General features: G+C 36.2%; 1 protein-coding gene across 1 annotated transcript in view; it reads right to left on the minus strand.

Annotated features, from left to right (window-relative positions):
* The window catches only part of EFCAB7 (EF-hand calcium binding domain 7), a 53,319-nt gene that overhangs the window by 6,517 nt on the left and 23,183 nt on the right, over positions 1-23,619 (minus strand). The window contains exons 7-11 of the mRNA XM_043879042.1: positions 20,396-20,537; positions 16,827-16,936; positions 10,645-10,802; positions 9,674-9,807; positions 6,920-7,068 (exon numbers count right to left, since the gene is read on the minus strand). Of these exons, the coding sequence (XP_043734977.1) occupies positions 6,920-7,068; positions 9,674-9,807; positions 10,645-10,802; positions 16,827-16,936; positions 20,396-20,537 (693 nt within the window). The remainder of the gene's footprint in view (positions 1-6,919; positions 7,069-9,673; positions 9,808-10,644; positions 10,803-16,826; positions 16,937-20,395; positions 20,538-23,619) is intronic.

Here is a 23,619-nt window from a genome sequence, read left to right on the forward strand (position 1 = left end):
TGGGGTCGCAAAGAGTCGAACACGACTGAATGACTGAACTGACCTATGACTGTTGCATTTTAAAGTACTGAATTTTCAGTACTGAACAGATTCTGGTATTATTTTTTTACCATTTTTCAAGTCGTAGTTATCTGTTTTACTTGATCAAAGAGTATCGATATTATATTCAGATGTTACTAAACATAAACATCTTAAAAGGTCTTTGTTAAAGATGCATTACCTGGAATTTTTAAATAAAATCTTCTATACGTTAAAAAGGTGCCCGTTGTATCCTTTTTTTCTTTCTGTTCATGGGCTTAACCTTCTATTTACTTATTTTTTTTTTAATCATACTAAGTTAAATAGGAAGCATACAATGGAAGAAAACTATTCATTATAAATTGTTAATTGTAAAAATATTAACAATATATAAAAAGGAAGTTTCAGGAAGACAGGAATAAGAAAACCTAGATTAGGGCATGCTACTTAAGTTTTATACAAAATGTGGCTCTTAGCTACATGTTAGCAAAGATAAAAGTGAAACAGAATATATTACATGCTCTCAAAATCTAAAGAAAATGAAGTAATATTTTCCCAGTTCTGAATTCTAAAAAGATTTCATACCATGAAATTCTTTTTTAAAAAAGGAAAAAAAAAACAAACTAGACATATATTTGTTCATCAACATTCAATAAAAAAGCAAATTATTGTTATGGTGATATAAGGGCAATGTTCCTGCAGGAGGAACAATAAAGAAGTTATGCTATTCACATGGAATTCTGCTCAGTGTTATGTGGCAGCCTGGATGGGAGGGGAGTTTGGAGGAGAACAGACACATGTGTATGTATGGCTGAGTGCCTTTGTTGTTCACCTGAAACTATCACAACATTGTTCATCAGCCCTACATCAATACAAAATAAAAAGTTGGAAAAAACAACAAAAAAAGAAGTTATACTGCACTTTGCAAGAGGTTCTGCCTTTATAAGTTGTTAGAGGGAATGGATAATCTATAATTCTGAAACTAAATTAGGGGATTTAATTAAAAAAATAAGGTAGGAAAAGGTAAGACAAACTGAGAGTGTATAGTAACTTGCGTGCATGTGTGCTAAATCGCTTCAGTCATGTCTGACTCTTTGTGACCCTATGTATGGACTGTAGACTGCCAGACTCTTCTGTCCACAGGATTCTCCAAGCAAGAATACTGGAGTGGGTTGTCACGCTCTCCTCCAGGGGAATCCTCCTGACTCAGGGATCGAACGTGTGTCTCCTGCTGCTTCTGCATTGCAGGCAGATTCTTTAGCACTAAGCCACCAGAGAAGCCAGTATAGTAACCTAAAGAATGCTTAACATAAAATAAATTTTGGTTTACTAAAACCATTAATGAGATTAACAAACGATGAGATTTAACAAACATTCCTAAGCCCTTTCCTAAATCCTAACTTATAACTGATACTTTGGTTAGTCTTTGTGACACAATACCTACTAATTTAATATGTGGGGTCAAAATATAGCTCATCTAGATATTAGATTACTTACATAATATATAATTCAGGAAACTGCCAAAGAAATAGCTATGGTTCCAGAAACCTCATGGGCAAAATCCACTACATATTCAAACCAATTAGAACACAGCTCATAAGATTATAAATGGATTCTCCCTAGATTATCATAAAGCTTTCTTTTTTTGTTTTTACAAACATGAAAATGTTAGGTCATGCTCTAGGTATATTAACTCAATAACATAGCACATATCAAAGAATCATTGCCCATCAAAGGCAATACCTTATTGTCTCAGAGTACTTCCAGATTAGTCAAAACTAAGTCAAAATACCTTCAGGTTTTGTATTAATCCTTTAAATAAAATGTTACCACATGTGTATATTCCCATCATTAATGGAAACATTCAACATTTTTATACCAATTAATTAATTATGAATTATTACTTTCGCACTGTATTACCATTTGCTGGTATAACACTTTCAATCCAACAACTCTATAACCCTTACTGAATAAGGAGAATTTCCTCATTATGATTCTATAAATCAAGAAGTATCCATGCTCAGAACAAAATTTTGGATGCTTCAATACCAAATCCTGACATAGTATTGTTTATTGATGGGGTTATATTAAAAAATAAAAAGGACAATATAGGCTTGACATACAATAAGTAGCCTAGTCTCTTTGTAAAAATCTATTTCCTTACCATGAAATAGTTTAGCTCAAATGATTAAATTATGGCTCTCTCTAAGGCATATCAAATTACTAGAAGAAGAGAGTAAAATATATATAAAATAACATCTAGTATGCTCTTAGAATAATTGACACCTCTTAGGACTGCTTTTGTTGCATCCTATAGATTTTGCTACATTCTATAAAGAAAGCTGAGCGCTGAAGAACAGATGCTTTTGAATTGTGGTGTTGGAGAAGACTCTTGAGAGTCCCTTGGATTGCAAGATCAAACCAGTCCATTCTAAAGGAAATCAGTCCTGAATATTCATTGGAAGGACTCATGTTGAAGCTGAAACTCCAACACTCTGCCTACCTGATGCGAAGAACTGACTCATTTGAAGGGACCCTGATGCTGAGAAAGATTGAAGGTGGGAGGAGAAGGGGACAACAGAGGATGAGATGGTTGGATGGCATCACCGATTCAATGGACATGAGTTTGAGCAAGCTCTGGGAGTTGGTGGTGGACAGGGAAGCCTGATGTGCTGCAGTCTATGAGGTCGCAGAGTCGGACATGACTGAGTGACTGAACTGAACAGATTTTGTGTGCTTGTCATTTGTCTCAAGGTACTTTTTAAATTTCCTCTTTGATTTCATTACTGACACACTTTTTTTCCTGTAGCGTGTTGTTTAATCTCCACGTAATCATTTTTTCTCATTTCTCTTTCTGTGGTTGATTTCCAGTTTCACGGTATTGTGGGTCAGAATAGATGCTTGAAATAATTTCTATCCTCTTAAATTTGTTGAGGCTTGTTTTGTATCTCTGCATGTAAAGAATATTCAATGTGCATTTGAAAAGAATGTGCTGGTTTTTTTTTTTGGGGGGGTGCAATGTCATGAAAATAGCAATTAAGTCTAATTGATCTTTTATGACATTTAGGATCTCTGTTGTCATACTGAAGTTCTGTCTGGAATATCTGTCCATTGATGTCAGTGGGGTGTTAAAGTCTCCTACAATTATTATATTCTCATCAATTTTCTCCTTTATATCTGTCAATATTTTTTTAATGCATTTAGGTGCTTCTATACTGGGTGCACATGTTAATGGGTGTTATGTTCTCTTCTTGTATCAATCCTTTTATCATTATATAGTATCCTTTATCTTTCTTTATGGCCTTTAGTCTATTCTGTACTGCCACCTACCCCTGATTTCCTGTCATTTCCATTTGCATGAAATACCTTTTTCCATCCTCTCACTTTTGATCTGTGTGTGTCCTTCAACCCTGGTGGGTTTTCTGCAGGCATCATATTGTAGGCTCTTGTTTTATTATCCAACTGCCATTCTATGTCTTTTGATTGGAGCATTCAGTCCATTGATATTTTATTGATAAATATGTGTTTATTTTCATTTTAAATCTTGTTTTTCCAGTTGATTTTGCATTTCCTTTTTGTTTTTATTTTTGTTTTTCCTTTTGTGGTTTTATGGTTTTCTTCTGCATTATGCTTGAGCTTTCTTGGTTTTGTTTTCTGTGAATCTATTGAATGTTTTTGATTTGTGGTTACCTTATTTTTCAAGTATGTTAACCTATTACTGTATCAGTTTGCTTTAGACTGGGAGTCATATAGGCTCAAACACACTCTAAAAAAAATGTATATTTTCTTACTCCCTTCTCCCACATTTTATTTTGATGTCCCTTTTTACATCTTCACGTTTACCCTTTTGCTGTTTGTTGTGGTTATCATCACTTTCACAAAATTTTTTTTTATATACTGCCTCATTTGATTGTGATTTTCTCTTTTCTATAGATTCTTATTTCTTTTCTATTTATAGAATAACTTTCAGTATTTTAGTATAAGTTTAGTATTACTAAATACTAAAAAGAATTTAGTATTCTTTTAGCTTTTGCTTACTGAAAATTTATCTCCCCTTTCTATTCTAAATAATACTCTTGCTGGGTAGATTATCCCAGATGCCAGTTTTTCCCTTTCAGGACTTGCTCCTGTCTTCTGGCCTGCAGTGTAGAACCTCATCTAGGGAATGTTGCCTACAACCTCACCTCAGCCCTGGGAATCAGGCAGTCAACCTGGATGTTGCTGAGGCGCTGTGTCACGGAGCCACCAGTGCAGAAACCTTGCGCAGGCTCACTGAAGCCGGGCACTGGGACCCACCATAGTCACATATAGTTGTGCTCCTGAACACAACTGTATGTGTTCACTAGGGAATCAGGGCAGACCCCAGCATTATCTCTACATGTGCACACCCACAAAACCTGCAGCTGCTAACTCCAGACCTGCCCCAGCCATGGGAGCACCAGTAAATCCATGCAGATGTTCCACAGGCACTGAGGTTATAAAGGTCCTGGCAACACACATCCACCAAAGTTGCAAAGCCTCAGGACAAGGCTGATTTCAGCCCAGCTTCTGAAATCAAGCAGTCCTGGGGATCAGCTCAGATTTCATCTCTGCCTCTGCACGTGGGCAACTGCAGAGCTTACATGCTCCAGGAGCTTGTGGAGGCAGAGCTGCACCCACTGTGAGGTCACTGGAGGATGAGGCTGCGAGGACTGGGCCCCTGCCCCTCCCTTTGCCTGCATAACAACAGAACTTCTACGGTGGACTCGGGCTTTGTTCTGTGCACGCTCCCAGTTGCAGCCTGGACCACACTCTAGCCCCTTCAAGCTGCTTCCATGTAGCCAACCTTAGTCCTATACCCAGGTCTGTCTGCTGAAGTCTGGGTGTCACCACGAGCCACTGTGCACGCCAGCAGCTGCGCCTCTCGGGCTGGGGCATGCAGTGAGGTGGCCAGGACCATTAATGCTGGTCTCAATCTGTTAGGCCTGCTCCAAGCCAGCTGCTGACTCTCCGCTGAGCCTCTGAATCTCCCCTTCTGCCCAGCTGATCTCCCAGTTGGTGAAGGGGGTTCCCAGGGTGAGGGAATCTTTTCTCTTTCACAGATCCCTCCCAGGGGTATAGCTGTGTCCCATCCTGATTCCTTTTTTTTTTTTTTTTTGCCCTACCCGTACATGGTGATCTTTCTTGTAGCTTTGGTTGTATATGAGATTTGCTAGTGTCCAGTAGGTAATCTGTGAGAATTACTCCACATGTAGATGTATTTTTGATACATTTGTGGGAAGAGGTGAACTCCATGTCCTTTTATTCTGACACCTTGATCTCTCACCCCAGAACTTGTTTCAAATACATTCAATTGATCTGCAACAACTCACCTCAATAAACATATGTCTGTAAGTCAGCTAGGGTTGGCTCTTCACTTTTGAAAGTCAAGCAATCACAGACAGATGCAAAGTAAATAAATATACCACTGAGTATATCAATCAACCAACAGTCTCATCTGAATAACCATGCTTCCCCAATGCCCTTTATAAATAAGATGAACATTCTGTTTTGTGCCTGACCAGTATAGCTCTTCCTTGTAGTAAGCAATCAATTCAGTTTTGTCTTTTTATTTCAGCTGTTGAGTGGTAGTCTCATTAACCTTTGACATTTTCACTGTATATATATATAAATTTTTTACTTTTCGAACTTCAAACAATGGAATATATTACCTATTAAATAAATAAATAAAATTTAAGTAAAAGACCTTTATCTCAGAAATCCTTCTTACTTGTGACTTCAAAAGTCAATGATATCAGCAAATGCTATTATCTGCTCTTAACTTAAATCTTACCATAATTTAATCTTAAATGCTACTATCTGCTCTTAACTTAAAATGTCACAATCGCCTCTTAACTAACTCCTCTGTTAAACGGAAGCATGTGTAGCAGACACAGTATTTTTCACAGATTAGGTGCTGATTTTCACCATGCTTAAAGATGTAAGATTCACTAAATGTTAAAGTAGAATGTAAAAAGTTACTGTAACTATTCACCTCTTATTAATAAAAATGGCAAAAAAAAAAAATAAACAACAACATAGAGAACGTCTCAGAAAACAAATTTTTGAGGAATTTTAAATGATGTCAAAACTTAGAAACTAAACCAAAGTCTCAGTACACCCCAAACTTAAAATTTGTTTCTGGTAGTGTTACCCTCCTAGGTTGATGTATTTATAGAAAGGACAGATACTATTTTTAAGTTATAAACAAACATACTGTTAACTAATTTGTGTGGCTTACAACTCTTAAATCATTTATTTCAAACTTTATTAAAGGACACAAAGATATAAAATTTAAGAAATAGGCCTAATTTTTATTATTCCTCTGGTTTATGCGAGTCTTATTCAACTTTTTATACCTTACATGTTAATAAATAATAATAATCATAGCTAATACATATATAGTGCTTTATAAGAGCCAAGCACTGTTTTAAGTGTTTTATAAATATTAACCCAAGGAGTACCCTTGTGAAAAGATCAGAATTCCAGTTCTCATACAGACATATTCTTCTTATTATATGAGGGCTTTTATTCCATTAGGACAAAGAGTCTCTGAAGTCTTGGAATAGAAGCAACCGTTGAAATTTTAGCAACTCAAATAACCATCACCAATTAGGAAACGTTTTTGTATTACCAATCTTTTTCCTGCATATCATATGCTCAAACTACTTTTGTTCCTGAATTATTAAAATGTTGTGAGCAATTAAATTTCATATAAGAGCTTGCATAAACTAGCAGAAACATATTGTTGCACCCAGGATTCATTTGTATATTGAAGTTCAAGGATTTGAGAGCCCAATTCAAAAGTCCTGTGTCAAGGAAATGTTCGTGGGGGAAAATACTATCTACATTACACCCACAGCAAACTTCAAGGCTGCTTTACCTCCGTCAGTTCCAGAGCTTTATTGTAGCCCATTGAGTGCAGAGTTACCCAAAGATCACGAGGATCTCCTTCTCGATCATTGGCTTCCATCAGATTCAGATCCATAAAGCCCTGTCTTGTTAGTTCATTTTTCTTGGTATCAAAATTCTCTGTCAAAACAACCAACAGTTTCTTCCTTACATATTTTTTTTAAGTTCATGCATTTACTAAAATGGCTATATTATTATTCATAAGTGTTTATTTTAAAGGAGGCCTTAAGAATCTGTGAGCACTATCAAAGTGAAATAAGAATGGCTCAAGGATTTTCCTGGTGGTCCAGCGGTTAAGAATCTCCTGCCAATGCCGAGGACACAGGTCGATCTCTGGTCTGGGAAGAGTCCATATGCTGTAGGGCGACTAAGTCTGTGCGACACACTCCTGAGGCTGCGCCCTAGAGCACGCACCCCCAACTACTGAGCCCACGCGCTGCAACTAGAGAAAGCCTGACCACAGCAACAAAGACCCAGCACAGCCAAAAATAAATAAGTTATAAATAAATAAAGACCATGTTTTAAAAACAAAAAGAATGGTTCAAAACATGTTTGAGAGATACTGTTCTGATTTCCCACAACTCAGCATAAGCACTATCTCAGTGTGTGATTTAGTTTTTCAACAAGAGCTGAAGTCTTAAATGGTACAAATATATTTCAAAATTAGAGGAAATCTTAATTTTTCTGGGTAAATTCCAACCTGCCTGCTTATCAGAGTATATACTAACATATATTTCAAAAATTAGGGCATATACGGCTGAAGCCAGTACTATATTTCAAAAATTAAAATACTTACTTGCCACTTAAATCCAAATGAATTTGATGTAATATCCCCCAAACTACTGGTATTTCAAAAGGGAAAAGTGAATGGTGCCAGATTCAAGAAGACTATTATATGTTTAACTGCTTTAATTTTAACAGAATTGTTCCCTGGTCCTTAAAAAACTGTTAGATAATAGGGAACACTTTGAAGTCCCTGAATGTCCCACACAAATCTAAGTATGCCCATTTTAACATTGTTTATAAGCAAAAAATTCACATAGAAATATCTATATATAATTCCTGAATGTGACTATGAAATAGATAAAATACAGCTACTCATTTTGGATTATATTCTGTTAACTGTCCTACAACAAAGAAAGATTTTATTTTATTTTATTTTCCGATTCCCATCTATAATATGCCCAAGGAAAATGGGTACTCTTATTTGAGACATCTCTTTAACACACCTTACTATGAGAAAAGAGGCAGAGACACAGCTGTTTAAAACTGGTTGACTGATTAATAGTTTAAAATGCTTAGAGTTTGGAAAGTGATTCATAACTTTTGTAAAGACAAAAAAGGAAATGTAGATTAAATTAGATCATAGAGAGATACAGTAACCACTAAAATGGAAGCTGGAGCTACTAAGTAGAAGAGCAAGATGAAAACATTAATATTTGATATATAATACAAAGAAATAATTACTTTCAAGAATAATGTATCTAGGTATAACGCTACAGAGACTATCAATAACTGATCTACTTTTAAAACTTAAAATTATCAATTCTCCATTAATTTTTAAAAGTTTGTTAATACCCAACTTCAAGATTTCCTTTAAAGCTACAGTAATCAAGAGAAGTGTGGTACTGGTGAAAAACGAGACAAATACTTTAGTGGAGTAGAACAGAGAACTCAGAAAATACCCATATATTCAACTGATATATGACAAAGGGACAAAGGGAATCAAAATATTATATCATTAAAGTTACAAGATGACTGCATCTCCTTAAAACTAACACTCTATGTTATGTGTTATCAATCCTCTAATCAAAGTTTAAAATTATAAATCAACATGTATTTCTTGTTATTGATTACACTACATAAACCTTCAGTTAAAAATACTGTTAATCAGCTACACTCTAATACAAAATAAAAAGTTAATAAAAGAGATTTTTAAAAAAAACTTTATATTAATATTTCTACTTTACTTGCTCTTTAGAAAAACAGATTTATCAGATTCCTCCCTAGGTCACTGACTGCCAAGACCCAGAGGATTAGGACACATTACTACTCCAGTGACAGCAACATGTGAGTTAATCTCTCTCCTGACTACATTCCAACCTTCTCAGACTTCGTGCTCTGTGATTTACAGTTGGCTGTGGTTTTCTGGCTTTCTCCTTTGACCTTTTAGTCCTCAGCTTAAATACACAAGATCTACCCTATTTTCAGTCTTCTCCCAAGCAACAACTGACTTTGCCTCACTCTCAGTGTTTTTCTTTGCCTATTTTAGTATCTTTGGCTTCTATACATCCATGGGTGGACTTTCTTAATTCAACTCAAATACAAAAAACAAAACAATTCTTAACATACATACATAAACAACTTCCTGGAAACCTCTTAATTTTTAGTGGAACTCTAGTCTGTTAGCTCTTTGCTGCCCTCTCCTGGGCATAGTTTGGTTCTCTTCACTTCAGCCTTTACTATCAGAGCTAAGACAAAGTTTTTTATATTCTAAGTTCCAAAGAACGCAGTAATTGTGAGTAAGTAATTTATATTGTCTTTTATACCAACTACCAATTTAAGAAAAATAAATGTTTAATTTGTTATGATCTGCAAACAATGCTACTATTTTTAAATTGTCCTAACTACTATAATATTCGATGGAGAAATTTGATATTTCACTTCTTAAGGATGAAAGGGTATATATAGGTATATAACACACTCATTAAGGAAAAATGCTTACCTCTGCAGACAGCCCAAGCATCTTCGTCACATTTCTCACCGCTTGTTCTCAATTCAAAAAAATTATATTCTTCAAGACTAAGAAGACCATTTCCATCTAAATCAATTACTTCAAATATGTCTGATAAAGTTGACCTAAATTTTTAAAAAATAGCAAATTATTTGTCTCTAAGGCAACTAGATTGAAGGTTTCGATAAGGATAACTTTCAAAAGGAAGTAATATCAAGGCATTAAACAATGTTTGTGATGAATTCATCTATGAGACAGAAACAGACTCACAGACACAGAGAACAAATTCGTGGTTGCCAAAGGGGAGGGAGAATTGGGGAGGGCTGGATTGGGAGTTTGGGATCAATACACAACAAGGTCCTATTGTATAGCACAGGGAACTATACTCAGTATCTGGTAATAAACCGTACTGGAAAAGAATAAAATAAAAACAGTATTTGTGAATGATAGAGTTAATGAATCCAAATATACATTCTCTTTTGTCTAGCATTACATGACATAATCAAGCTTCTAAAGCAACCACAGCATCTCAACATGTAGTAGGAACTCAAACAGAAGTTCCCATTTTCTTTTCACCTATCTCCATCTACTTTCTTCCTTTCTACTGGTAGCTAGATCTTACTTATTACATATGTAGAATATGGGAGAACTACCCTATTTGGATTTCATATTAGACGGTTATCTAAGACAATAGTACAATTAGCAGGACCTATTTCTAGTGGAGGAGAAATCAGTAAATTTGTAACTAAAGTTGACTTGCCAACTATATGGAATCCAGAAATAAATGGTAATCCCAGACCTATGAATAGAAGGTCACAGTCAGATGCCTAGTGGATGAGTTGAGCTACTGATTAGAAACTGGGGCTGGGGTTTGCAGCTAGCCAAAGGAAAGGATGGAAGGCAGGCTACTGATACATATCCGGCCTAGTGTTATACCTCTAACTTTAATAAATAAAACTTACCTAAATTCCTTTGTAAGAAATAATTCCCCTGTTTCATCTCTATATACAAGTTGGGCTTCTTCTGTTATTGGTTTTATTTCTTTTCTTAGCCTGCAGCCAGTTGTGGAAGGAACTAACCAGTAAATTCCAGGTCCCAGTTCACCAGTCCACCCAAACGTCTTTTCTCAAAAGAATTTTTAAAACAAACAAACACCATGAGTCTTAATGACTTTTAATCTTTCTTATGAAAGAGAAGCATTAGAAACAGTTTTTTATTTAACCAATATTCACCAATTCTATTATGGTTCTATCAGTGTTTTACAGGCTTCAAACTCTTTTTGTTGATGCTAAATCTCATAATATTAGATGTAGTTCTCTATATATTTATAAAATAACTAAAATTATAATAGAAGTTATATAACTTCTAAATCTTCCCAATATTCTTCAAACATGCCAGTGATGCACTTAAGGGGAATAGTTTTAATTTTTTTGGCTGTTTTTAAAATGGGGTGTTGGATAATCTTGCTACCCATCCTCTTTCATACTGAATGATTATAGCATGAAAGATAATGTCTATTTGGAAAAGATCTGCTACCTTTTATGTAAATATCTGGTATATTTTATGTAAAGTTACATAGTTTATATAAAATTAATGACTATTAATTTAATATACTCACTTGAAGGTAGTGGACCTTATGAAACAAAGCAAATTGTGATTCTATAAAATTTTCTAGAATTTAAAGTATTTTCAACATTTAATAGCATTAAGGGAATTCACTAAGTCCTAACTAAAGTTTCTAAAATATAATCCTATGTACTTTATCCCTTAGTATTAACAACTAGTTACAAAATATTTGTTATATTGAAAATGGTCTTTAATAAAATACTATTTTGAGTTTTGACTGTGATGCAAATATTCCAACAGGAAACAAAGAGAAAAAACTTTAAGTAATTTTTCTGGGTTACAGTTGCCTAATATGATTCATATTCCATTCAATATCACGGTAATCCAAGTCTATGCTCTGACCACTAATGCTAAAGAAGGGGAAGTTGAATGGTTCTATGAAAACCTACAACACTTCCTAGAACTAAAACCCAAAAAAGGTATCCTTTTCATTATACGGGACTGGAATACAAAAGTAGGAAGTCAAGAGATACCTGGAGTAACAGGCAAATTTGGCCTTGAGGTACAAAATGAAGCAGGTCAAAGGCTAACAGAGTTTTCCCAGGAGAATGCACTGGTCATAGCAAACACCCTCTTCCAACAACACAAGAGAAGACTACACAAGGACATTACCACATGGTCAATACCAAAATCAGATTGATTATATTCTTTGCAGCCAAAGATGGAGAAGCTCTATACAGTCAGCAAAAACAAGACTGGGAGCTGACTGTGGCTCAGATCATGAACTCCTTATTGCCAAATTCAGACTGAAATTGAAGAAAGTAGGGAAAACCACTAGACTATTCAGGTATGACCTAAATCAAATCCCTTACGATTATACAGTGTAAATGATAAACAGATTCAAGGGATTAGATCTGATAGACAGAGTGCCTGAAGAACTATGGACGGAGGTTCGTGACATTGTACAGGAGGCAGCGATCAAGATCATCCCCAAGAAAAAGAAATCCAAAAAGGCAAAATGATTGTCTGATGAGGCCTTACAAATAGCTGAGAAAAGAAGAGAGGCTGAAAGCAAAGAAGAAAAGGAAAGATATATCCATTTGAAAGCAGAGTTCCAAAGAAAAACAAGGAGATAAGAAAACCTTCCTCAGTGATCAATGCAAAGAAATGCAGGAAAACAATAGAACAGGAAAGACTAAAGATCTCTTCAAGAAAATTAGAGATACCAAGGGAACATCTGGTGTTGGAGAAGACTCTTGAGTGTCCTTTGGACAGCAAGAAGATCCAACCAGACCATCCTAAAGGAAATCAGTCCTGAATATTCGTTGGAAGGACTGATGCTGAAGCTGAAACTCCAATACTTTGGCTACCTGATGTGAAGAACTGACTCATCTGAAAAGACCCTAATGCTGGGAAAGATTGAAGGCAGGAGGAGAAGGGGATGACAGAGGATGAGATGGTTAGAAGGCATCATCAACTCAACGGACATGAGCCTGAGTAAACTCTGGGAGTTGGTGATAGACAGCAAGGCCTGGTGGGCTGCAGTCCATGGGGTCGCAAAAGAGTCAGACACGACTGAGTGACTGAACTGAACCGAACATTTCATGCAAAGATGGGCACAATTAAGGACAGAAATGGTATGGACTGAACAGAAGCAGAAGATACTAAGAAGAGGTGGCAAGGATACACAGAACTATACAAAAAAGATCTTCATGACCATAACTACGATGGTGTGATCACTCACCTAGAGCCAGACATCCTGAAATGCAAAGTCAAGTGGGCCTTAGGAAGCATCACTACGCACAAAGCTAGTCAAGGTGATGGAATTCCAGTTGAGCTACTTCAAATCCTAAAAGATGATGCTGTTAAAGTGTTGCACTCAATATGCCAGCAAATTTGGAAAACTCAGTAGTGGCCAGAAGACTGGAAAAGGTCAGTTTTCATTCTAATCCCAAAGGAAGGCAATGCCAAAGAATGTTCAAACTACTATGCAATTGCACTCATCTCACACAATAGCAAAGTAATGCTCAAAATTCTCCAAGCCAGGCTTCAACAGTACATGAACTGTGAACTTCCAGATGTTCAAGCTGGATTTAGAAAAGGCAGAGGAACTAGAGATCAAATTGCCAACATCCGTTGGATCACTGAAAAAGCAAGAGAGTTCCAGAAAAACACCTACTTCTGCTTTATTGACTATGCCAAAGCTCTTGACTGTGTGGATACAACAAACTGTGGAAAATTCTTTAAGAGATGGAAATACCAGACCATGTGACCTACCTCCTGAGAAATCTGTATGCAGGTCAAGAAGCAACAGTTAGAACTGGACATGGAACAATAGACTGGTTCTAAATAGGGAAAGGAGTACGTCAAGGCTGTATATTGTCACCCTGCTTATTTAACTTATATGCAGAGTACATTAATTGAAATGCCAGGCTGGATAAAGCACAAGCTGTAATCAAGACTGCCGGGAGAAATATCAATAACCTCAGATATGCAGAGGATACCCCCTTATGGCAGAAAGTGAAGAATAACTAAAGAGCCTCTTGATGAAAGTGAAAGAGGAGAGTGAAAAAGTTGCCTTGAAACTCAACATTCATAAAAAAAATAAAAAAAATAAAAAGAAACTCAACATTCAGAAAACTTAAGGTTATGGCATCTGGTCCCATCACTTCATGGCAAACAGATGGGGAAATAATGGAAATAGTGAGAGACTTTAATTTTGGGGGCTCCAAAGTGACTGCAGATCGTGACTGCAGCCATGAAATTAAAAGATGCTTGCTCCTTGGAAGAAAAGCTATGATCAACTAGACAGCATATTAAAAAGCAGAGACATTTCTTTGCCAACAAAAGTCCATCTAGTCAAAGCTATGGTTTTTTCAGTAGTCATGTACGGATGTGAGAGTTGGACTAAAAAGAAAGCTGAGCACCAAAGAATTGATGCTTTTGAACTGTGGTGTTGAAGAAGACTCCTGAGAGTCCCTTGGACTGCAAGGATATCAAACCAGTCCATCCTGAAGGAAATCAGTCCCAAATGTTTATTGGAAGGACTGATGCTGAAGCTGAAGCTCCAATACTTTGGCTACCTGATGCAAAGAACTAACTTTTGGAAAAGACCCTGATGCTGGGAAAGATTGAAGGTGGGAGAAGAAGGGGACAACAGATGATGAGATGGTTGGAGAGCATCACCGACTCGATGGACGTGAGTTTCAGCAAGCTCCGGGAATTGGTGATGGACTGGGAAGCCTGGTATGCTACAGTCCATAGTGTCGCAAAGAGCTGGATACGACTGAGCGACTGAACTGAACTGAATATGATTCAAATATAAATATATGATTTGTAATTCAGATTTCATTGACTGAAAATAAAAGTTTAATTCATTTTAAAAGAATTCACTATTTGTATGAAGTAGCCATATTTGTAAAAATCCAATGTGAACAAAAACACTGGAATTTTACTATCATTTATGTAATATGTACTATAAAACAAGATGATAGAATCCCAGATAAACCTACCTTATACAAATTCTTTTCCATCATAGGGTATTTATAATGAGCGCCAAGACATTTGTATAGGAAAACATTTTATTTTCCTGTTGTATGAAAGAAAGCAAAATGGCATCCCTATGTACCTTCTAGGTGCTTTCTGGAGCCCAATGGCTTCCTATAAAACCTAGGAGTTGTCTCTGTCAAATATATTAAACCTAAGCATTTTCTAGTTGTGTATAAAATAAAAGTGAGTCACTCAGCTGTGTCTGACTCTTTGCAACCCCATGGACAATATAGTCCGTGGAATTTCTTCAGGCCAGAATACTGGAATGGGTAGCCTTTCCCTTCTTCAGGGTATCTTCCCAACCTAGGGATCGAACCCAAATCTCCTACGTTGCAGGCGGATTCTTTACTAGCTGAGCCACAAAGGAAGCCCATATATAAGCAAATAGGTATTTCTACTTCAGCACAGAATTTATTGTTGTTTAGTGGCTAAGTCATGTCCAACTCTCTTGTGACCCCATGGACTGTAGCCCACCAGACGCCTCTGTTCATGGGATTTTCCAAGCAAGAATACTGTAGTGGCTTGTCATTTCCTTTTCCAGAGGATCTTTCTGATCCAGGGATTAATTCTGTGTCTCCTGCACTGCAGGCAGATTCTTTACCACTAAACCACTTGGGAAGCCTTAAATGCAAAACAAAGTTGCTCATCCAAATTCTCGATTCAGCCCTGTTTCTGCCCTCACAAGTCAAAGGAATGATAATCATCCTAAAGTGACCATGTCCTATGTCGGATTATAAGAAGAAACCCAATATAATTGAGGGCTACTTTGAAAACTAAACATTGACCAAACGCATCTTTTGGAAGTCATAATCTTTTGGATTGGCCAGATGTAAACTGATATCCATGTATGAAAAACAATTCTCGCTGTTCCCTAATATACGTTCTCTGATGAACCTCCTTATCTCCACGTATAAACTTGAACTGCCATAGTTGGCAAGTGGACAGTCTTTCATGGGCACAAAACTTTTCTTAAAGAAAATAACTGTGAAACTAAAAGTAAAAATCCTTTGTAAATATGACATATTGCAGATAAACAGAGGAGTAAACAGTAAAGAGGTAAATAGAAACTCATTCAAATTTTACTATAGGCTTGCGATGTACTAAGATTTTTATATATGCAATATCATAAGAAAGTGATTTTAAACAAAACAAAGTGGGAAAGGTATTGTTTTAGACAATGTTTTAACTTGAACTTAACCATGTAGTCAGTTTTGGAGAAGAGTTTAGTCAAAACGTTAACTTTTGTCATTTTATTTGTTTCTTGCCTATAACTATTCTTGTCTGTTAGGAAGCTGACAATAAAGACTTTTATATAACATTCCATCAGGGAAATGTCTGTCTGTTGCTGGGCCTATATAAAGATTAAATATGATATTGCAGTAAGCTCTTGAATAGTATTATTCATGCTACTGTGTAGCAGATGTATTTTGTATTCCTCATAAAATAAATAACCACATTTATGTATCTGCCTCACATATTTGGCCTCTGAGTAAATATATAATTAGAAAAGATCAGAACAACCCCATGGGCAACATACAAAATCATTTGAAAGCACTGCTTCAGATCAATCTATTTTTAGACCCTATGAGGAAAGCCTGAGGATATGAAGTTTTTCTTTTTTGCAGTAGTATTAAAAGTAAGACAAACATCTAGAGGAACTTTTTCAAAGTTGAACTGCTTGAATTTAGGGGAGAAAATTCCCTGGCATCAATCACTTTTATTGGGTATAAGAAAAAAATGCTCACATCTGGGGGGCATCAGGGTATTAGAAAAAGAGGAAAGTGAACTATAATGTCACATACAACGTATAAGTTATAAAGTCAAGGCTGCCAATAAATCCTCAATTTTTAAATCTCAGAAAATTAAAATCCTTCACAATTAATAAAAATATATGAATAATAAGAATTGTATTTACCTTAATTGAAAGGGAAGAAAAAAAGGTTAAAGATATATAGAAAAACTATTATTTTCCCCAAACTTGAGATCATATAATACTTTTAACTATACATTAGAAAATAAACATGTATACTTCTCTATTTCGTAGTTCGGTAAAACACAAGAGTTGTAGATTTGCTTCACTTTCATTTTCCTTAAGAATATACAAGGCAGTATCAACTGACAACCAAGGGGATGGTTTTCCTATAAACAAAAAAATCCCAAACATCTTAAAATAAGCAATCATTTCTTAGATCTTTCCTATTTTAAAAAGAAGTTAATGGTTTCTTTCCCCTTTGAATTATTTTTTTAAAAAATTCACATCCATTTTCATATGTAAATATCAAAAGACATTTTCAATAAGACAGGTAACTATACAAAGTGATCTTGTTAGAAACATTCTCTACATATACACCTCTAAAATTCATAAATTTTTAAAACTCATTAGAGAGCTAAGGTTGCAACGCAACCAAGTAGACTGAAATCCAAGGAAAAACAACCCTTTCAAGAAGTGATAAGATGCAACTACTGGTTACCCGTAAAGGAGCATAGGATGAAAAGACGTTAGACATCATCTATATTATTTTAACTCCAAACTTCATATTCCCTGATAGACTTTTCCTGGGAACATAAGACCCATATATCCAACTGCCTATTTGACATTTCTACTTGGATTTCTATGTCTAAAACTGTCCAAACACCTGAAGAAAAGAACTGTCCATCTACTTCTATCTCAGGTAAGGGACAGAGAAGAGTATCTCAAACCAGTTGCTCAACCCCCCAAATCCTGGAATCATCTTTAACTTCTTCCATCTCTCACATGTCATAAACAAGCTTCAGGAAATGCGATGGTTTGACCTTCAAAATACATCCAGAATCTCTATTTCTTATCTCCTTTGCACCTCCATTCAAAGCAAAAGCATTCTTTGCTTTCTCCTGAGTACCCTTCAATCTATTTTCAATATACAACCTGACTGCTCTTGCTAAAATGTCAGAATATGTTCCGTCTCTACTTAAAATCCTCTAACAGAGTTGAAAGTTGGAAGAAAGTTGCTCCCACCCTAACAATGGGAAAAAAAATGCACAAACTACAAAATCATAGCATTTCTTAAACCCATCAGATATGAAGTCACAGGATAAACATGCAGTCTGAAATCCAAGGAAAGACAGACCCTTCTAAGGAGGGATGAGACGCAAGCATGGCTGATCTGTGGTGGCAGACAGGAGATGATGATGTCAGGCATGTAAATGGAAGAGAGAGAGCAGAAGAAACAAAGATGCAACATTTTCTAAAAACAATGACCAACATAAATCCAAGAAACTCAGGGCTCTCTAATAGGATAAATACCAAAAAAATAAACACAAACAACAACTTGAAAACTTCGCCAAAATTCAAAAACAGCATCAACAAGAAAAACAAAAAACATCAAGACACATATTCAAACTACTGAAAATCAAAGATGAAGAGAAAATCTTGATGGCAGCCTCTTAAGGGTTTTTCATTTCTATTTCTCTCAGAGTAGAAGTCCAAGTTATGGACTTTTACAACATCATGGCAAAAAACAAAACTCTACCTGATTTTGTCCTCATTTCTCCCTTGTCTTCATCTCTTCCCTCTCTCCTTCCCTACTTCATTACAGCCACTCTAGCCACCTTGTTCTTCTAACACCAGGTGCACTCTACACCTCAGAGCCTCTGAACAGAGGATTCCCTCTTCCTGCCCCTCGCTCCCACTCTTCATCCATCCCTTCCGCCACCCCTACATCCACTAAACTTGCTCCCTTGCCTCCTGTGGAAGACAGCAAAAATGGCCCTTTGCAATGTGATTTTGCAGCTCTCCCATTAAGAGATCAAATCTGTTTCTCCACCTTATAAATCTGTACCTGCCTTGTGACCTGCTGTGAACAACACAGAGTAACAGATAATTCTGTGCCAGTTTTGAGCCCAGGCCTATGATGCTTCTGCTTTCTCTCTCAGATTCCTGTTATACCATAAGAACAAGTCCAGGCTAACTTACTAGAGGATAAGAGACTACACAAGGCAAAATGAAGTTGTCTCAGCTGAAGTGAAGTGAAGTTGCTCAGTTGTGTCTGACTCTTTGCAACCCCATGGACCGTGTAGCCCACCAGGCTCCTCCGTCCATGGAATTTTCCAGGCAAGAATACTGGAGTGGGTTGCCATTTCCTTCTCCAGGGGATCTTCCCGACCCAGGAATTGAACCTGGGTCCTCCACATTGCAGGCAGATGCTTTACCATCTGAGCCACCAGGGAAGCCTCCCTTGTCTCATCTGAGGCCCACACAAAGAGCCCAAGACCAATTAAAGCCAGCCACCAGCTATCCTGCAGCTGATCACAGAGGTATGGGTGAGCTCTACAGAAAAAAGCCAAGCCCAGTTCAGACCAAAAAACTGTCCAATAGACCTGCTCATGAGCAAACAAATATTTAATTATTTTAAGCCACTGAGTTTTTGGGGTAGTTTATTACATAGCAGTTGACAATTAATATATCTCTTTCAAAGTCTGCTCAAATGTGAACTTCTAACGAAGCATACACTAACTACTCTCTTTCAATGGCAACCCATATTCCCTCAGCATTCACAATGCCTCTTATCCTCTCTGTTTTTCCCACAGCATTTACCACCTTCTAACACACCATGTGACTTGCTATTTATTATATTTATTATTTATTGCTTATTTCCTCTATTAGAATGTAAGTTCATGAGGTCACACTGTCGTGTATCTTAAGCACCTAAAGTGATACTTGGTTTATGAGGTCCTCAAAAAATAATTGACAAATAAATTTAAAAATTTATAACAATACAGAGAATTAACAACTACATTAACTTCGTAGATCTGATACATTTATCTGAAAAATTATTATTGTAATTATCATCTAAAAGTATCAACTACCAAATGTTCTCAGCGTCCTATAAGATACACAGTGAAAACTTTCAGTATCTTTACTATAGGAAGGAAAAATAATGTAAGTGTGGAAGAATCCTCTAGTAAGTAGATGTTTATATGTAAACATAATAAGAGGAAAATAAAGACTGATATTTAGAATAGTCAACATTAAAAGGATACCTAGAGAAAGCACACATACAAGCCATTTTTCACTAAAACTTATGTAATAACCACTGTAGATACTAGGAAATTATTAATTTTTATCTATCACTGGTGTACAGAAAAGTATTACCAAGGATACAAAAATTATTAAATAAGGACTAAGTTATATGACATAGGACTTTGAAGGTATTCAAAAATACTTGCAGCTCTTATTTGTCCCAAATTATGCTCCTACCGAAGTTCTCTCATGTATATTCATTTAAAAAATTGATAAATGGAAAAAGCAAAGGATTAATTAGTGGATAAAAAGTTAATCATATGTCAAGAGGAAACCAGGTAACATTTTGTTCTTTGCATAATATGACAACACAGTCAAAGTATAAATAACTTTCTTTCCTCAAATGTATGTAACCACATGTTTCTTACTTTGAATAATGTGATGACATAGTGTGTAAACAACTTTCTTTAAATGTGTGTAACCATGTTTCATAGGCAAATCCATTTTCTTCACTAGTAACTAGAACCATCAAATACATAAGTATTTTTAAAGCTGGCATAAAGTGATGTTTTTTTTAAATATAGAAAATTTAAACTTGCCTTCAGCTTGACTCAGGCTTAACGGCTTAATTGTTATATAAACCAGGGATCTCTGAGCTATTTGCATCTTGTATTGATGACTAATGATTTCACCATCTTCTTCTAAGAAAAAGCAACCTTTTGACTGTACACAATACCACTCCTGGAACAAAGGAAAAAATTTTTTCAAAGAATATTCATTACAAGTTTCCAGCATGAAGAGCAATGAAGAAAAACCTAGGGAAGATATAAAAAGAAATGTCAACTAGAGCCAATGCTGTCCAGGAATTTGTGACATCTTCAAGAGGCAGCATTTAGATAACAAAAATTAGGAAAAGATATGATAGAGAGGAGAAATATGAAAAATACAGTTCATGAGAGTTGGAGAAGTACTGAAGCAAAGTAATAAATAAACACGCTGCTGCAATAATCAGGGTGAGGTTAGTGCTTAGAGCATACTAAGAATGAAGAACTAAGGATTGTTAAAACTGATATGTTGAGAGAAAAAGCAATAGGACTTTATATTTAAAAGATAAAACTATGTGACAACCAAAATACTTGTTTCAAGTCTAGGTAACTAAAACACTGAATTCACTTCACAGCTATAGCAAAATGCTGATAAATACTAGTTTTGAGAAAGATGTCTCTAAATTAGCTCTAGAGGGATGGGATGCATGGGAGGTGGGAGGGAGATTCAAGAGGGAGGGCCTCTATGTACACCTATGGTTGATTCATGCTGATGTATGGCAGAAACCAACACAATATTGCAAAGAATTATCCTCCAACTAAAAAATAAATAAAAATTTTAAAAAAGAAAATATACTTAGGGTAGTAAATTCAAAGTTTTTATAACACAGTGAAGTTCAAAGCTGGGCTTCAGTCAAAAGTTCAACTATTAATGATGAGTAAGAGTATGTACCAGCTCAGTCACTCGGTTGTGTCTGACTCTTTGTGACCCCATGAATCGCAGCACGCCCGGCCTCCCTGTCCATCACCAACTCCCAGAGTTTACCCAAACTCATGTCCGTCGTGTCGGTGATGCCATCCAGCCATCTCATCCTCTGTCGTCCCCTTCTCCTCCTGACCCCAATCCCTCCCAGCATCAGGGTCTTTTCAAATGAGTTCACTCTTTGCATGAGGTGGCCAAAGTATTGGAGTTTCAGCTTCAGCATCAGTCCTTCTAGTGAACACCCAGGACTGATCTCCTTTAGGATGGACTGGTTGGATCTCCTTGCAGTCCAAGGGACTCTCACGCGTCTTCTCCAACACCACAATTCAAAAGCATCAATTCTTCTGCACTCAGCTTTCTTCACAGTCCAACTCTCACATCCATACGTGACTACAGGAAAAACCATAGCCTTGACTAGATGGACCTTTGTTGGCAAAGTAATGTCTCTGCTTTTTAATATGCTACCTAGGTTGGTCATAACTTTCCTTCCAAGGAGTAAGCGTCTTTTAATTTCATGGCTGCAATCACAACCTGCAGTGATTCTGGAGCCCAAAAAAATAAAGTCTGACACTGTTTCCACTGTTTCCCCATTTCCCATGAACTGATGGACCAGATGCCATGATCTTAGTTTTCTGAAGCTTTAAGCCAACTTTTTCACTCTCCTCTTTCATTTTCATCAAGAGGCTCTTCAGTTATTCTTCCCTTTCTATCATAAGGATCATGTCATCTGCATATCTGAGGTTATTGATATTTCTCCCAGCAATCTTGATTCCAGCTTGTGCTTCCTCCAGCCCAGCATTTCTCATGATGTACTCTGCATATAAGTTAAATAAGCAGGGTGACAATATACAGCCTTGATGTACTCCTTTTCCTATTTGGAACCAGTCTGTTGTTCCATGTCCAGTTCTAACTGTTGCTTCCTGACCTGCATATAGGTTTCTCAAGAGGCAGGTCAGGTGGTCTGGTATTCCCATCTCTTTCAGAATTTTCCACAGTTTACCATAGACTTTCAATTAACCTCCTTGTATTTACATTTACCCAACTGGAATGATAAAGGATATTAATTTAGAATTACAGAATGTTAAAGGTAGAAGTCTAAAGAGCAACTCAGTATAGACTTCTCTTTTAACTGATGAATGTCTGAAAAATAAAGTGATATGCTTAATTCACAATTCTCATTGATTGTAAAACTATATCTGAACCTAGGTTGCCTTGCTTTCTCTCCAAACTACCAGCTATATTCAAAATTCTTTTTTTCCTATATTTAATATCTGCCATGATTTTTAATCTAATATTTAACATTTTAATGATTTAAAACTTCATATCTATGAAATTATTATAATAAGTATGATAATGCATTATTCAGAATTATACATATATTGATGTGTAAATATAATTACTTGGTTTCCTTACTAAAAAACCAGATTTTAGTAGCTAAAAAATTTCTTTAATTTGTGTTAGAATTATGGGTGTAGCTGCCTCCTACCCTTAGGTTAAAAAAATGTTTAAATGAAACTAAAAAGCAGTGCACCTTGGCTGGTACACTGGTCTCATCATTTCATGGCAAATAGATGGGAAACAATGGAAACAGTGACAGACCATTTTCTTGGACTCCAAAATCACTATGGACAGTGACTACAGCCATAATATTAGAAGATGTTTACTTCTTGGAACAAAAGGTATGACAAACCTTTTCAGTGTATTAAAAAGCAGAGACATTACTTTGCTGACAAAGCTCTGTATAGTCAGAGCTATGGTTTTTCCAGTTGTCATGTACGGATGTGAGAGTTGGGACATAAAGAAGGCTGAATGCGAAGAATTGATACTTTCATTCAAAGTGTCATGCTGGAGAAGCCCCTTGGACAGCAAGGAGATCAAACCAGCAAATCCTAAAGGATATCAACCTTGAATATTTATTGGAAGGACTGATGCCGAAGCTGAAGCTCCAATACTTTGGCTACCTGATACAAAGAGGCGACTCACTGGAAAAGACCCTGATGCTGGGAAAGACTGAGGGCAGGAGAAGGGGATGACAGAGGACAAGATGGTTGGATGACAAGATGTGGCATTTGGGAAACTCAAAGACGAAGAATTTCTCCATGTGCTTATGATATTTCTGGCTGACAGGAGATGTTTTTATAAAATTTAGCTGGGGAGTGAGTTAAAATTTTTATTAGAAGTCTTTCCTAAATTCTAATTTTAGAAAAGGTATAGAAGAGGATTTATAAGTTTCTTTGAAAGACATCAATCTGAATATAATACATGGTTAAAAAGGCTAGAAAATGGTAAGACAATA

Source organism: Cervus elaphus, chromosome 20, assembly GCF_910594005.1.
Source record: "Cervus elaphus chromosome 20, mCerEla1.1, whole genome shotgun sequence".
NCBI classification, from domain to species: domain Eukaryota; kingdom Metazoa; phylum Chordata; class Mammalia; order Artiodactyla; family Cervidae; genus Cervus; species Cervus elaphus.